Source organism: Pleurodeles waltl, chromosome 10 (assembly GCF_031143425.1).
Source record: "Pleurodeles waltl isolate 20211129_DDA chromosome 10, aPleWal1.hap1.20221129, whole genome shotgun sequence".
NCBI classification, from domain to species: Eukaryota; Metazoa; Chordata; class Amphibia; order Caudata; family Salamandridae; genus Pleurodeles; species Pleurodeles waltl.
In genome coordinates, this window is record NC_090449.1 from 931,824,057 (window position 1) to 931,839,335 (window position 15,279).

At 41.5% G+C, this 15,279-nt stretch overlaps 1 protein-coding gene across 7 annotated transcripts in view; it reads left to right on the forward strand.

Annotated features, from left to right (window-relative positions):
- Nucleotides 1–15,279, forward strand: part of ICA1 (islet cell autoantigen 1) — a 230,009-nt gene that overhangs the window by 120,308 nt on the left and 94,422 nt on the right. For all 7 annotated transcript variants that reach the window (XM_069211715.1, XM_069211718.1, XM_069211719.1 and 4 more), the window contains 2 exons: nucleotides 4,770–4,829; nucleotides 10,171–10,446. In XM_069211715.1, the coding sequence (XP_069067816.1) occupies nucleotides 4,770–4,829; nucleotides 10,171–10,446 (336 nt within the window). The remainder of the gene's footprint in view (nucleotides 1–4,769; nucleotides 4,830–10,170; nucleotides 10,447–15,279) is intronic.

The window sequence follows — 15,279 nt, forward strand, 5'->3', positions numbered from 1 at the left end:
GGGGCTGAGATTTCGCTTTGTTACATCAGCAAAACCTGTTTAAGAGCAAAATTCCATCTATGGCACTCTACAGATTAGAATGCTACCCCTCTGCAAATGCACTGTAGTGCCTCAATAGGCACATGAAGCACTATATAGATACAGCTCCACCACATTACAATGTCCTTGGATCGTAAAGCACAGCAAGGCCCTAATAATGGCAATATGGAGATAAGCAAACCTGTATTGATCTGACCTATTCCTGCATTATACAAATGCACAGACTGCGCTCAAACCAGTGTTTGCATAGAGGAATTTGGGTTTTGTATCCTACACATTATGCAATAATTTCCTAACAGATTCACTAGAAAAAACTGAGATAATCTATCAGCATAAAATGCTAAGGCAGTGGTTCCCAAACGTTTGACTTCTGTGGACCCCCACTGTATCATTGGTGGAACCCGGGACCCCCCACTGAATCATTATTGTAATCCGGGGACCCACCCATTGAGTAAATACTGGAAGCCAGGGACCCAGGCCTAAACATTGTCGATGATTTGAAAGGCAAAACGATCCACAAAAAATACAGAAACAAGGATTCATCAAACACATAAACAAATGATAACACATTTTATTTAATTTGCAAACAAATATAAATTAAAAAATAAAAGCAATAATTTTAATAATGAGGCTGGAGCTTTTCTAAATTCAATTGAAGCCACACATCACTCGTACTATATTTTGTTTGATGCACTTGCATTGCTCCCACAAAACAGTATGAGGATACTAATTTAATTTCTAGCCTCAAATATCAAATTCTTTGACATTTACAGTATGTTTTAAAATCTTCAATTGTATATTTAGTCACTTTTTTTAGAAACAGTTCATTAATCTGTTAATTTAGTTCTCTAAGCAGTCACAGGCCCTCTGAGGAGGCTTTGCCGACCACCAGGGGTCCCTGCACCACAGGTTGGGCACCACTGTGTTAAGGTGTAAATGGAAACCATGCAGTTATCGGTGTAATACTCTCATTCCCAAGATTAGGCTTTATTCTGTGGTGGGAAGCTTGGTATAAATTATATTACATATTACAAACTCCCACACTTGTGTAATGATACTTACCGTGTGCACCAATTATCAACTGGATTCCTACACAAGAGGGAATCTTGGCTTAAGTCCCAACTCGGACGTTGTGTTTTTTTTTTCTTGATGATATCCATACGGGTACATAGCTTTCAATGTATTTAGGTCAGTATGTGGTCGCCAAATTCACCTAGATTGCCCATTTTACTCCCTGCTGTAACCTCATATCCTGTAATAAATCCCAACCTTTGTCCTTACCTTGAACAATTACATAAAAACAGAGAGGGTGGGGGGTGACTTCAGGAACATCTGTGTCAATTTTTAGAACTTTTTAAAATGTGCCTTGTCGGGACCTGTGTTGAATGTATTGTTTCTCAGAGCTTTATAGTAGGTTCAACAATGTTGTACTTGTTCCTTGAAGCACTGCGCCTAGGCTGAGACAGAATGAATCAGATGTCATATGTGTGTGTGGGGAGGGAGGGGGGGGGCACCCGTTTTTTCTGTCCATTTTCCTGTACTCACCAGTTCTGTCTTTGCTCATGCACTATGATAACATCATACACAGAGCATCATTAAAAAGATAATAACGATCCTTCATTGAAGATGCACAAAGGGCATCAGACCCACCTGATGTGTCAAATGTCCTGCCTACTATAACTTTGTGGACCATGCTTCAGAGGGCACATAGAACCACATAGACCATCAGCAGGTTTGCCAGGTTGGGAATAAACCCATGACCTCCTCACTCAGGCAGGGGACTGTATGCCTCATTTATAGATTCCCCTCCCCCCCCGCCCCCCACCTCTGTGGCTGGGATCTCTATGCTATGAGGGGACCTGCAGCATCTGCACACCTTTCAGAGCACTGTTGCTTTGCTGAGTGGGCACTGTTTTTAGCACACGTCTTTGTATTTAGAAAATAAACACTCAAAGCAGGATTTGCCTTCTCAATACAAATCACAGATGGCCTGATGTGCAGGGAGCATTCTCCTTAGTGTAAGAGCTATTGTACGTCTTCCTTACCTGTATCCACCATGCCTTTGGCAGGGAAAATTTAATGATGGTAATCCTGCCCCCAACAGCATGGGACAACCACCATTACGACTTAGCGGTCACTTACCAGTTGTCCTGCATGGCCACTTGTTTACACTAGCAAAGCCAATGGAGGTTCAGCTGTTTTAAATAAGGCCTTTCCAGTAGTTATGATGGTGCTCCAGCCTGCCAAATTCTAAACCAGGCCCTTCATTTCACCTCTGTCTTGGTCTGGTGCCTTGACGCTGCTAGCAGGAGGTATACAGTGCCAAAGATGATCTGGTAAACATCAAAGCATCGTTTCTTAGAGAGTCTAACTGCCTGGATTAGTTTAGGCATATCCAGTTAAGGTCAGAGCAAGATAAACAGGACTATAACTCCTCTACCTTCATAAAAACAATACAGTATACAAATTTGCATTTATCAAAACACAAACATATATGTACACACACATCAGTTATAAAAGTATCACATAAATGCCTTACAATTTGCCTCTTATTGCTAAGACCTCTTCTATTTCTCAGGCCCCCAGCTTCTCAAAGGTTGTTTTCTAGGCAATTTCCAATGTCACCAGCCTTTGTCAAAATAACTGTTCCCTCTCCCATGTTATTTGTGACAATATGGTGTTTTTTCCCTGAGGAGGTTAAGACCATTCCTGATTGTAGTGCTCAGCTTCATCCTAGCTCATGCAGCATAATTGCAACGCTTCACCCTTTTTGTCACTCCTCTAACAGTTCTCCCAATGAGTAAGGAAGAGGTTTCATCCTTGCTTGCCTCCCTAAATTTGGGCTCCCCAGATGGTGAATAACCAGACAGAACTCTTAAGTTGTCACACCTACTTTTCTTTTTCTTGAAAACCTGTTTTCATCTATCACTATCCCTAGAGGATGGAGCAAAGGGGACATTAAATTCCTTCTAAAGAAGTCCGGCTTGGACCCAAGGGCCCAAGTTAACTATAGGCTAATTTGTTTTGCCACGGGTCACTGAAATTGGTGGTCAGTTCTGGCTTATGGGCTTTCTAAACATCTTGAAGAGAACCAGTTACTGGATGCTTAAGGCCTCGTTAGGCACAGAGTCTGCCCCGGTGGCTGCATTAATTGATGTCAGGCTAGACCCATACCAGAGATTTCCCAAGTGTGCCTTTGAATGCTGGTAAAGCTGCATCATCCTGCACCTAAGAGACAATATCATTGTTACACCTCTGAGTTTGGATTTTTAAACACATTGGCCCTCATTATAACAATGGTGGTAAAAACCGCCTACCAATGTGGTGACGGCCGCCAAAATACCGTCACCGCGGCCACCATCCGTCCACCATATTATGATCACTGCCGGTGGTCTGCCAGAAGAAGGGCAGAAATCCAGCAGTGATCATACTGGGGGACCGTGGTAAGCTGGCGCTGCTACCACCAGCACCGCCATGCCAGTAGAACGCCACCAGCCTTATGACCTGTGATACGGCCTGGTGGTGTTCTACTGGCGGGGCGCTGCTGGCCGTAACAGCACCCCTTCTGTTCCCTGCCAGAAGACCTCCTCAACAAAGGTAAGTCGGGCTTTGGACAGGGGTGGGTGGGAGTGGGGGGTGTTGTGTGTGCATGATTGTATGCGTGTAAGAATGGTGAAGTGAGTGCGTGTCTGCATGTCAGTGTGATTGTTGTAAGAATGTGTGAGCATGTCTGGAAGTATGCATGTATGAATGCGTGTATGCCAATGTGAGTGATTGGGTGTATGCGTGGTGCCTGTCTGCAGGTGTGTACGTATATGGAGGTGTAGGTGGAGGGGGTTTTGTGTGTGTGTGTGTGTGTGTGTGTGTGTGAGAGGATCAGAGGGGGTGGGGGAGTTTGGATGGAGGTGGTGTGGAAGTTGTCAGGTTTGTGTTGTGGGGGGGGGGGAGAGCTATCTACCGGTGACAGGGAAGGAATTCCCTGTCAACAGTAGGGCCTACCGTGGTTTTCGTGGCGAACCATGGTGGTAGGCAGGCTCATAATGATGCAGTCGGTACTATGCCGGCCACTGGGCTGGAGATTGACATCTCCGGCCCGGCAGCTGATACCGCCATGGCGGTATGATTGGAGAAGTGGCGGGTTGGCTGCAGCCAACCCGCCATTCTCATAATATGGCGGAATGTACTGCCAGTCTCTTGGCGGTACTACCGCCACATTTCCACTCACCACCGGGGTCATAATGAACCCCATTATGTGGCATCTACATGGTGCCAACATACAGCATCATTCTTCATTAGATGAATAACTCATGAAAAAGATGATCTAGGCAGCTGGTGGGTTTGGCCATGTGATTCTGATATCCGTGTGTAACCTGTAGGTCATAAACTCAATTTTCATCCTTCCAAAGTCGAACAATTCAGTTGAATAATAGCAAGAGCGTTTATTGCAATGTCAAGACCCTGCAAATATGTACCAAAGTGAAACAGGGAATAGAGTGATGTGGTTGCTATCTGAGGCCATTGTGATTTTCTTTTTTTCCAATTTTTCTTAACATGGGTTTTTGATTATGAATGATTATGGATATGTCTTTGTGCATGACAATTTTTTTGTAATGTTAACCAAAATGGCTAGGAAAATCATATCTTTTGGAATGCTGAAAGCCCTTACAGAAGATATTTTGGACTAATGTATTAAATTACTGGAACATTCTTAAATCTTTTCTTGCATTTAGGTGGATTAGATGACTTGTTAGATCTGAAACCAGACGAGAAAGCTTTCTGTGAAGAAAATGGTATGTACTTGAAAACGTCGATCCAATAATTGACATTAACTACGTTCTAGCTCACGCCTGCATACCCTGGTTAGTTGTATTTGCATACATGTGTTTCATGAGACTGGTATTCAGTGCTTATTATGTGCTGGAGACACCCAGTGCATAGTCTCTGCACTTTTTGGAAGTGTGCCTAGACGCTGCACTTTTTACAGAGTACAAAAGTGCAATTCACCATTCCTTCTGCACACCCTGAAATGTCAATGCACAGAAATGGAACTGCAGGAGCATGAAGTCAATGTATAGAGAGTTTATTGCATCACGCTCCCCACATTCTTGTTCAATTCGTAGATGCAGACACTATATTGGAAACCTAGGCTTTTTTGTCCTTCAACTCCCACGTTCGGGTCAGTCAGTTCTTTATGTCCACCGTGGCCCATGGACCTTGGATGTCCAGAGCAAGGATGATTTCCAAGTAGGGAAGGACCTCCCGGGTTAACTGAAAAACAGGTCTGCTGTTGGAAGAAAGAGGTTAAAGAGTTCCCGTCCGCCAGTATGAGTTGCAGCATTTCATTGTGGCCAGATATTTGCTGATATTCTTCTAATATTAGACTTAATTCTTGTGTGATTACCTGGGGGTCATGAGTATCTGGAAAATGTCAGCGAAAACCCTGTATGTCGAGCCGCTTAATGGATGCCCTGGATCACTTTTTTCCCCCCTAATCTTTTGTAGTCGGGGTTCCAGATAGAGTGCAAAGAGCAATGGTAATAGTGGGCAGCCTTCTCTTGTGCCCCTTTTGTATCTCTATTCTAGGGGTGTTTTCACAATTTATCCAGAACCCCGCCAATGGCGTATCATACAGTGCTTCGACCCATCCTCGAAATCTGGAACCCAGGTTTGCCGTAGCTGGACTGTTCTCATCATGGCCTAGTCCTCCCAGGCAAATGCTTCTGTGCATCTTTTCTTTGCAGTGTCAATTACATGGAGAGCTTGTGTGGTGTTATCTGATGTGGACGGAGTCCTAATAAATCCCACCTCGTCAGCATTTGTTAGATGGGGTAGCATAGTCTCGATGCGGTCTGCCAAGAGCGTCTCAAAGAGTGCTACATCCCTATTCAACAAAGAAGTATAATGAACACATTGAGGCATCCATGCCCGGTTTTAAAAGTATAGCAGTGGACGCCTCAGTCCTCGCTTGGGGTGGACACTGTGTGGATGTAAATATATTATGTAAATGAGTTAGCAGGGGGGCCAGTTGAAGGGTATATCGTTTATAAAAGGTGGCTACGTAGCTATTCGGCCCTGGTGATTTCCCACCTTTTAAGTGCTTAATTATTGTAAGCACTTCTGCTACAGAAAATGGGTTTAACCAGACTGTGAGCCGAGTTGGTTGTCGTTGGGAGAGATACTTAGCTTAGGTACTCCATGATGCCTTTGGGGGGGAGGGGTGTGGAGGGAGAGAGGGAAGGGGGTCTAGAGGCTGTGCTAAGTACAAATTTTCATAATAGGTGCGGAAAGCTTGCCCTTTCCCTTCCTTATTTGTTTGGGTCCTACCAGTGGCATCTTTGATATTCGTTATCATCCTGTATGTTTACCCTGCCCTCAGTTAATTGGATAAAAATGTCCCAGAGAGGACTCCCGTGACAAGGAGAGCATTATACGTTTTATTTTCACAAAGAAATTCCTGTTTCGGGATTTTCTTTTTTAAATAAAAAAAAAAAACTGGCGTAGGGCTCCGTCATGTTGATGGAGCCCTACACCAAAGCGCGAAGTGCATTGACCGGAATCGGCGTGAACGCATTTCCTGGCAATGCTTTTATAAATGACCACCAGGTTGGCAGTTATTTATAAATCTGGCGGACGGTCCCTCCACCAGGACGACTGAGTAATTTAGTCCATTGCTGTGGCGGAACAATTGGCCATCTACCAAGAAATAAATCTGGCCCTTAGTTGGTAAAGGCATTGTATGAGCCTCAAACAAACTTTCCAAGTTAGTGGTCTGTGATTTTAAGACCGAAGAGGAAGGGAATCCTCAATCTAAGTTCTAAACATGCTGACTGGTACCTGATAAAAAGGTGTGTTTTAGAGGTAAAATATTCTTCTTAAAAATGGCTCGTGCACCAGCAGCAGAATCTCTAGCCCTACATCTTTTGCCACCTAATTCCACAAAGCATTTACTGCTGACCTTTTCCATCCTCTTTCCAAGATAATTTAGGTTTTCAAGTCTACACATTAGCTGGCGTCTGGAATACTTAATAGTATTATTGTCTAAACTTGCCACAGGTTGTTCACCTTTCTTAACCAAAGGCAAAATGAAGTGTCGCACCTAAACTACCAAGTTTGAAACATCACCTCGTGAAACTGGACTAAAATTAACTTTAAACTGTCACTTAGGCATTCATGGTCATGAACAGTTCTGTTTGTGGTGACCCCCAACTGAAATACTTTGTGCATTTTGCGATTGACGTCCCAGGTACTGTAAACTAGTTGATTTCCCCTATCCTATCACTCGTTCCCAATGCATCCCATGAAAAAAAAAAAATGATTTACTATAGAACTTTGTAAAAATAAAATGGAAGGTCAGGGCACTGGAAAGACTGTGATCAAAAGGCAGTTACTGTCTGAAAGTTTTAGTTGCAGTTTGCCTTTTCCAGGGCGAGAAAGGGCCTACTTATAGGCCTAATTGAAGGGGCAAACAACTCCACTTAGAGGTTTTTAAGAATCTACAAGAGAAATGTGACTTCAAACCTAGACTGGCAACAACAACAAGGTGATAGACGGAATGCTTGAATTAAGCAGTCATTTGTGGCTGCATCCCAATCCAGCGTTTTCCATCCAACATGCCGCCTCGATTTGAACCCAGCCATATGCAAATCAGCCTTGACCCTGCTCCAGTCATAACAGACCAGTCAAACTGCCAGGCCACGTCCCCCCTGAACTGGAAAACAAGCAATCCAGGACCGGTTTCACCTCGAACCACTGCGGTTTCCATCTGTTTCTCTTGGCTTTTACAGCCATTGCACCATTACCATTCGTCTTTCTGTGAGTCTTCCCTTGTCCAAGAAGAGAAATGGGTGATAGAAAAGTGCTGGATTCCTTTTGAAATAATTGTCATCACTAACAGACTTCTGGATTCATCCTTTCACTCCAGGCTTTCATCAAAAACCTAATCACCTCCTTGTTTTCTAGCTCAAATACACTATTATCAACTACTCGCAAAGACACCTGCAGTAGATCCAGAAACTACAGACCAATATGGAGACTGCCTTGTATCTAAAGACACTGGTAGCAGTGAGAACTGTGAACCCCCTCACACCTTCACAATGGGTGAATCAATTTCATATGAAGCTTTAGATTACAAAGGGCAGGATATGAAAACTCAGCCCGAGTTATCACCATTTGTCCAGATTAATTGAAGCATTATTGCCATTACAAAAGGCTGAAATGATGCTACTGAGCATAAACGTTGAATTGGTTAATGCCCTTCGCCAAATAAAAAGTGTGAACGCTAACTGTTAAACGCCTCTCAGGACTTTTCAATACCATCACCCACAATGTGCTGCTACATATAATGCCAAATTTATTGGACATTGTAGGAACAGCATTAGCCTTCATTGTCTCCTTTCCACAAAATGTTATGCATCATATTTAAGTCGGGTCGCTACCATCTAACTTCTTCCACATCACCTGCAAGTTACTGCAAGAATGGTCTTTCTGACACTTTCCAATGTTGATATGGAGCTGCTAACCCATTCTCCGCGCCAGAAGATCAGTCATGTGCATGCAGATAACACCACATCGATCACCACCAATTATCAAATTAACTAAAACCTGTTAAACATTAAGAACAGCAAACTAGTTCTGCCTGAATGGTTGGAAAAGTAAACTTCTACTCTTGTAATCAGTGGACGCCTTATCTCTTCCACTACAAGTGATCACCGAAATCGGCTTCCGAAACAATTGATCCAAATCCATTTTGTGGAGTTGATTCTCAAATCAAATTTTGGAGTTGTAAACACCATTTGTTTTGGTATTTAGTGCACTGTGATCACTTGTAAGGAGTTGTATGCCTTCGACACACAGGGCCTTGGTTGAGGTGTACAGAGACTCTTCATTGCCGCACACACTAGGAACAAAAATACAAGGAATATTGCCTCTGTGTTTGTACTTTCTGTAGAGGAGAGAGGGATGAGTGAATGTAGAGATGTGAGCCACAGTAAATAAAGTGTGTTTGTGTGTGTCTGGAAGTGTATGTGTGTGAGAACCGTGATATATTGATTTTGTTTATTTATTTATGCTAAATTAAAACCTTTTACTGTTTTTCTGTATGCAATTCCCATTTCTGAGTTCTTGTCTGGTAAGAGGGTTGAATGAATGTATTTGCAATGTAAGTATGTCCGGTATTCCAGGGAGTGTGTACATGTGTGAGGTTTGTATGTGTGAGTGTATTTTAGGTGAGGGACTGCACTGGTGTGAGCTTTCCTGTATAGAGTAAAGAATGAATTGGTGTGAGACAAGGTACTGGAGGGGTGATTGTGTGTTTTCTTAACTACCTAGGTTAGAAAGTAACCCTTTCTGCCAGTCCTTAAACGATTCAACAGACCAGCCTCCAAAACACAGGCCTCCTTCCCGCTCCCACTGTTGTTCCTTTCTCCCCTCATCGGCTTCTGCCACTTTTTTCTTACTCTTGTTTGGGAGAGAATGTCTCAGGCAGTGAGAAAGAAATTCTCTCTCTGAGAGATTGGTTCTGGTACACTGCTTGATGAGTACTGCTGTCACTTATCAGCCAGAAGGCAGCAGCACACAGCAGGAGAGGGACGCATGCCCAGTGCTGTCAGATCCGGTTCCCCTTAATGGGGATCCCATTTTGTGCTCTCCCTCCTGCTGACCCACCTGCCACGGTGGGTTGAAGGGCAGAGGATCTTATTTCATGATCTGCCTTATCTCAGTGTGAGACAGATGGCACGTTTGTGGAGGGCTTTAAATGTGAAGTAAACTCAGTACTGTTCATACTCGGGTTCGACTTCACATAATCCCACTGAGCCCCCAAGTACTTGCCTATGAAGAGGGAACACTCAGATACGTACATGGACAGTGGGATCAGCATAGGCAAGTCTGAATTTATAAATAGATACATTTTATATTATGTGTTTTTAGTATGATACATGCTAAGTTTGAAGGATAGTATGACTATTCTGAATAGACATTTTATTTAAAGATGGAACCAGATGTGCCTGTAGAGGTTAGAGTTCTATATAGGAAAATTCTGAAATGTAAATGCATAATTTGAAATTCGAAATTGTGTTTATTTCTTGGACCTTCGCCTGTTAAGTACTTATTTTATGCACCCTGTTCAATCAGCTCAAAAGGATGCCTTTGCTGGATCACCTGAACCTCATATGGGAGATAAAGACGACATGAAGCTTCTAAATGATATCATGAATGCTACCTCTTTAGATGAGGGTGACTTCAGTAAAGAATGGACTGCTGTCTTTGGTGATGACCTTCTCAGTGATCACTCTCTCAGTGCTGCTAGTGGAGACCAAGAAAAGAGGACTGTTACATCATCTGGGTTTCTTCCTTCACAACTTCTAGACCAGAACATGAATATGACTGATTTGCAATCTTCGCTTCATGGTAAGTGTTTGTATTCTATCACCCGATTCTTGGTTTCACCTGCTCAGTGCATTCTCCAACCACAGAATCTTTTTCCGTAGAACTAACCCACCCCATGTAATGACATGCAGTAAAGCCCTATTCTCAATAGTACATTTTACCTGTATCCTTTATTGTGAAAAATGCCAACCTTTAATCTGTATGAACTAACTGAGGTTGAGGGGGTAGGAGGTTTAACGTGTGCCTTGGAAAGCTAAAAATAAGAATTTGGACACTAGAAAGCGGTTGAAGGAAAGTCATCTGTCTGATATCTGAGAAAGCTTTCTTCTAAAGTATGCCTGTGCCCAGTACCACAACTTTTTCTTACAGATCAAATGCAGCTATGTTGCCTTTGTGTCCAATAGTGTTAGTTAAGTCAGTTCATGAATTGTACAAGACTAGTGTACTGAAGAAAGCAGTGTTCACATTTGGCCAGTATTCCTCATTAGTAAAATTTAGTGTGGATTATTAAAAAAATCATTGCAATACAAAATACAGATCATAATTAATAACAAGCAAATATAAAGAATCAAAATGCCAACTGTACATTCCAATTGTGCTATTTCTAAAAGACTGAAAAATGTCGCCAGTCCACTAACCTGCAAAACCTGCGTCATTCAGAGGTCTGTCTGCTCTTGCATCAAACATTGGTTTCAGATAAAATGACCTTTCATAGATCAGTATTTGCTGACACGGATTAAGATTTCTTGGTCTTGTGTGTCTAACTATATATTTTAACTGCAACGTTTAGGGCATTTTTGCTGAATAAAGTTGTGATGATGATTTAAGGTGTTCTTAGATTAGTTGGACAACCTGCAAACATTTTAATATTTTATCTTCAGGTTTCTGTGGTGGTGGTAAGTCGTAAAAACATTAACTTTAGATAGAATATTTTAATATAGTGTACTTTTAAATACTTCGGCAGACCAAGAGCTCTACAGCATAATACATAATCGGAGTATTTCGCTTTTGAAAATGTAGAAATTTTTTGTAGTTTTGAAAATATTCTGAGTTATTATAAATTGTAGCTTAAAAGCTTAATGAGAACGTTGTATTTTCCAGTAGGGATGTAAGTCCAAATCCAACATAGCTGAAGCCCAGTAATTATCCAAGCGATTTTTGGTTATATATTGCTTGATTGTTGATTTATTCCTAAAGGCCCAAGTTATGCGTTTTATAAAACCATAGATGTACTTTATATATCTAGCCTTTAAAGGCCAAATTCTAAATAGGCTTCAGCTTGTTTTTTGTAACGAGTATTTGAAAATATCTATTTAAATAACATAACTTGAGCTTCATCCATCCAAGGGGCTAAATCCCCTAAAAAGCTTCATGGACATAAGTCAAAGTAGTGAGTTTTGTGAATATAATCTTAAGCATTGTTTGTAGTTTTAGGCATTATGACATAGGAAAAAATCCTCCTTACATCAAGGTTGAACGTATTTGCTTAAATGTTTAGCATTGTGAAATTACACTTTTGTTGCTCCATTTCTTCAAATCAGTTAGCAAGATGATTGCAACATAACTCATTAAGTTCTGCAGAGGACATAGGCTCTGATTTAATCTCCAAAAGTATAGAGCCCTGCTCCCTTTTGGTTAGGTTTGTGCTACAGGAGTACCATGTACATACATACATTGGCTGTACAGGAATCCCATAGAACCAATTCATTTTGGAGTTTTGTTGGCTTCATCATTTAATGTCCACCGGGTATCCGTCAGGGTTACCTGGTCTCTCCTCTCCTATTGTTAATGGCTTTGGGCCCCCTATTGTTCACTGTTCAACATAGTGATGCAATTGAGGGTCTTGTGACATCAGAGGAGTGTGTGGGCATGAAGAAACCCAAGGTTAAACTGTATGCTGCACCTTTTCGTGGTCTTCAATTACAAACTGGCTAAACTGCAAGCTACCACCTACCTTTTCATGGTCTTTGTTTACAGGATATGCAACATGTACCTACGTAGATTCAGATTTATAATGCTTTAAAAAAAAATGCAATGTAAATGTGATGAGTCTGTGTAAATGACAGGCAATATATAAAAATGCATTTTCAATTTGAGTCTATCTAAATGATTCATTGTAAAGGTAACAAACCTTATTTGATGTACCAACTATTACAGTTAGTATATCTGGCCCCAAGTTGCTCTTTCCCACTACTCTAAACACAAACTGATGTACTGTACAGGTGAAGCAGCACAGGTCTGTCATTATTATACAGTAGAGCATGTGCTTTGATAGGAATACCTGCTCAAGTATCTCAGCAATGCTTGTGACCTGATATTAGCCACATAAGAAACAAAAACAGTTATTTTTTTACCGAGATGCACACATCTGGAATGGCACCAGCCTATGTATTGTTAGGAAATCCTTTTTTTTTTTTTTTTTTTTTTTTTTTTTAGACAGAGTGTAACTCCTAATGTATAATGACATTAGATCTATTTGAAAGATGGAAACCTTTTATGTACTTCAATTTGAGTATGGTATAGCTCAGTTGTGGCTTAGGCATTACAGACCGAACTCACACTGTGTTAAAGGATGACTGTGCTGAAATTGTTCATACCTGATACCTCACCAAAACACTTTTGTCACAAATTAAGGGAGTAACAGTGGGATCATAGTAAGCTTTAAGGTGCTACTAACAGAAATATTCTCAACCAATCAAGGCTGATCTACGATACAAGTGAAACAAACAACTATTGATGTAATGCTCAGCTGAAGACTTTCCCTCATTGTCAACCACTTATGGTAATGATCTAAGAGAAGTCCGGTTTAAATTCTTGTATTTCAAAGAATTAAACTACTGGTACTTGTCCCCAGTCAAATTGAAAAGCTCAGGTGTCTTCCACAATGACACCTGCTGTGGATGCATAGAAGCAGTTTGTTTTCTCTTGTCCTGCCACACAATCACTCAGTACATTTGTGAGGTTTGGAAAACCTTGTGATCTACTAGTGGCTAGCTACTCCACCGCTCTGCAAAAAATGTGCTGTCCTATACAGAGATTAAGTGAATCCAAAGGGAAACATTGAGTGTTGCTGTCAACATTGCTTGGAGTTAGTATCCTTTTGTGTACGAGTTCTCCCGTCCCACTATAATTACTCTGTTGGGAAAAGTCATTCGAAAAGATACATCATCACTACATTTTGCATAAGAATCTGTTGGTCTGTGATTGCGGGCGTGTGTCTCTAGTTTATGACGTGGGGAGCAAAAGTCTGATTTGTAATTTATGCTTGTTTTGTTCCACTGATGTTTATGATGTCTTGCAATCAAAACACTATCTCAAAAAAATGGCAAGCAACTCTTTAATCCGCTAGTGGACTAGTCAGGGTTTCCCCGATCTCCGTTGCTACTTGCAGTTTTCATCTAAGACACTTTGATTAATTATACCAGGATTGTTGGTTGACGGTGTTCGTGGGCAGCATCACCATTTTCTTGAGTAATTCTATGTTGCATCACTATTGCATTACTTGTCCAGGAGTGTAACGCTCCTCAGTAGGACTTCCCTTTTATCGCTTTAATTAATTCTTACCCTGACATCTAGTAAATCCCTAGAGCAAATTATCTGTTTGTACTAAATCATCTAAATTGTGAAGGAAATTGACAGAAAATCCAGCTATTAAGCTAATCAGCCTTCGTCTCTTGTCGGACCGATAAGTAGTTATGGTGCATACCTTGACCCGTTCTTAGATCTATTTTTATCCTATGAAATTTTCTAAAAACAAAATGGCTGCTTCATGCATATGTGAAGGGTGGATCGAGGCTCTCTGAAGTCCAATTTTATCATTGGCATGTGTTTGAAACAAGAACGGCTAACTGGTTGAAGCTGGATACCAAACTAGCAGTATATTTGCCGGTTTGTTTTCTATAAGTGTCCCCGTGGGAAAGGAGAAGAAAAGGAGATGGGCAGGTAACAGGGATACTGTAACAGTTGAAGCAAAGGCAGCTGCTACCTGAAGGGCATGGCTAGACACAGCAGCGGCCAGCACCAAACGTGCATGCGCAACCCAGGCTCTGCTAAAATACTGAATGCAAAACCTCTGTGAAAATACCAGGACCAAGCACCACCAACAACTGGTGGAATTTTGTTTTTCATGGAGATGGCTTCAGTCGCATTCACAAGATTCAGGTAAGGGTACAGGGAAAACAACTTTATAAAGTTATAATTTTTGATGGGAATTTTGGGGCAGAGATGCACAGTGAGGGATTTTGCACAATGTGTCATACATGGTAAAACCTTTATGCATAGATTAGTGATGTTATTTGGGACTACAAGCAAGGCATACAGAGATAGATGTATTCTGATTGTAGTAGATGATGCAGTAGCATCTTATCCCCCCCAAATGCCACTGAGTTGCATTAGAATCAGGTAGAGCAAAAAGGGTGTTTTTTTCAGATATCATTCAAGTTGTGCATACATCCTGTAGTTTTAGGGTATCTTGCAAACCATCTGTACCATCCCTAGATCGTCTTTGGCAGATTTTGTATTTAAAAAAGAAAAGAAAAAACTTACTGGGCTTTGTACAAGTAGATACTGATGCTTTACAGTCTATTTTAATAAAGTTGCTTGTATTAAAATTTAGAGAGTTATTTAGGTGTGTCTCAGGATTTTCCACAAACTTGTATCTGGTAAGTGTTACGGTGGAGGAAGGTTGTAGGGTGATTTATATACATGTGTTGTCAACTGCCTTCTAGGCTTTCTGCACAGAGAGCTACAATTTCCCATGCACGACTTGCTCGGTCTTCCTACCTTGTATCAGATGCTTGCAGAGTTGCTGCACAAGGTCTGCACATCCCTGTCGGACCCCATGCTCATACCTGT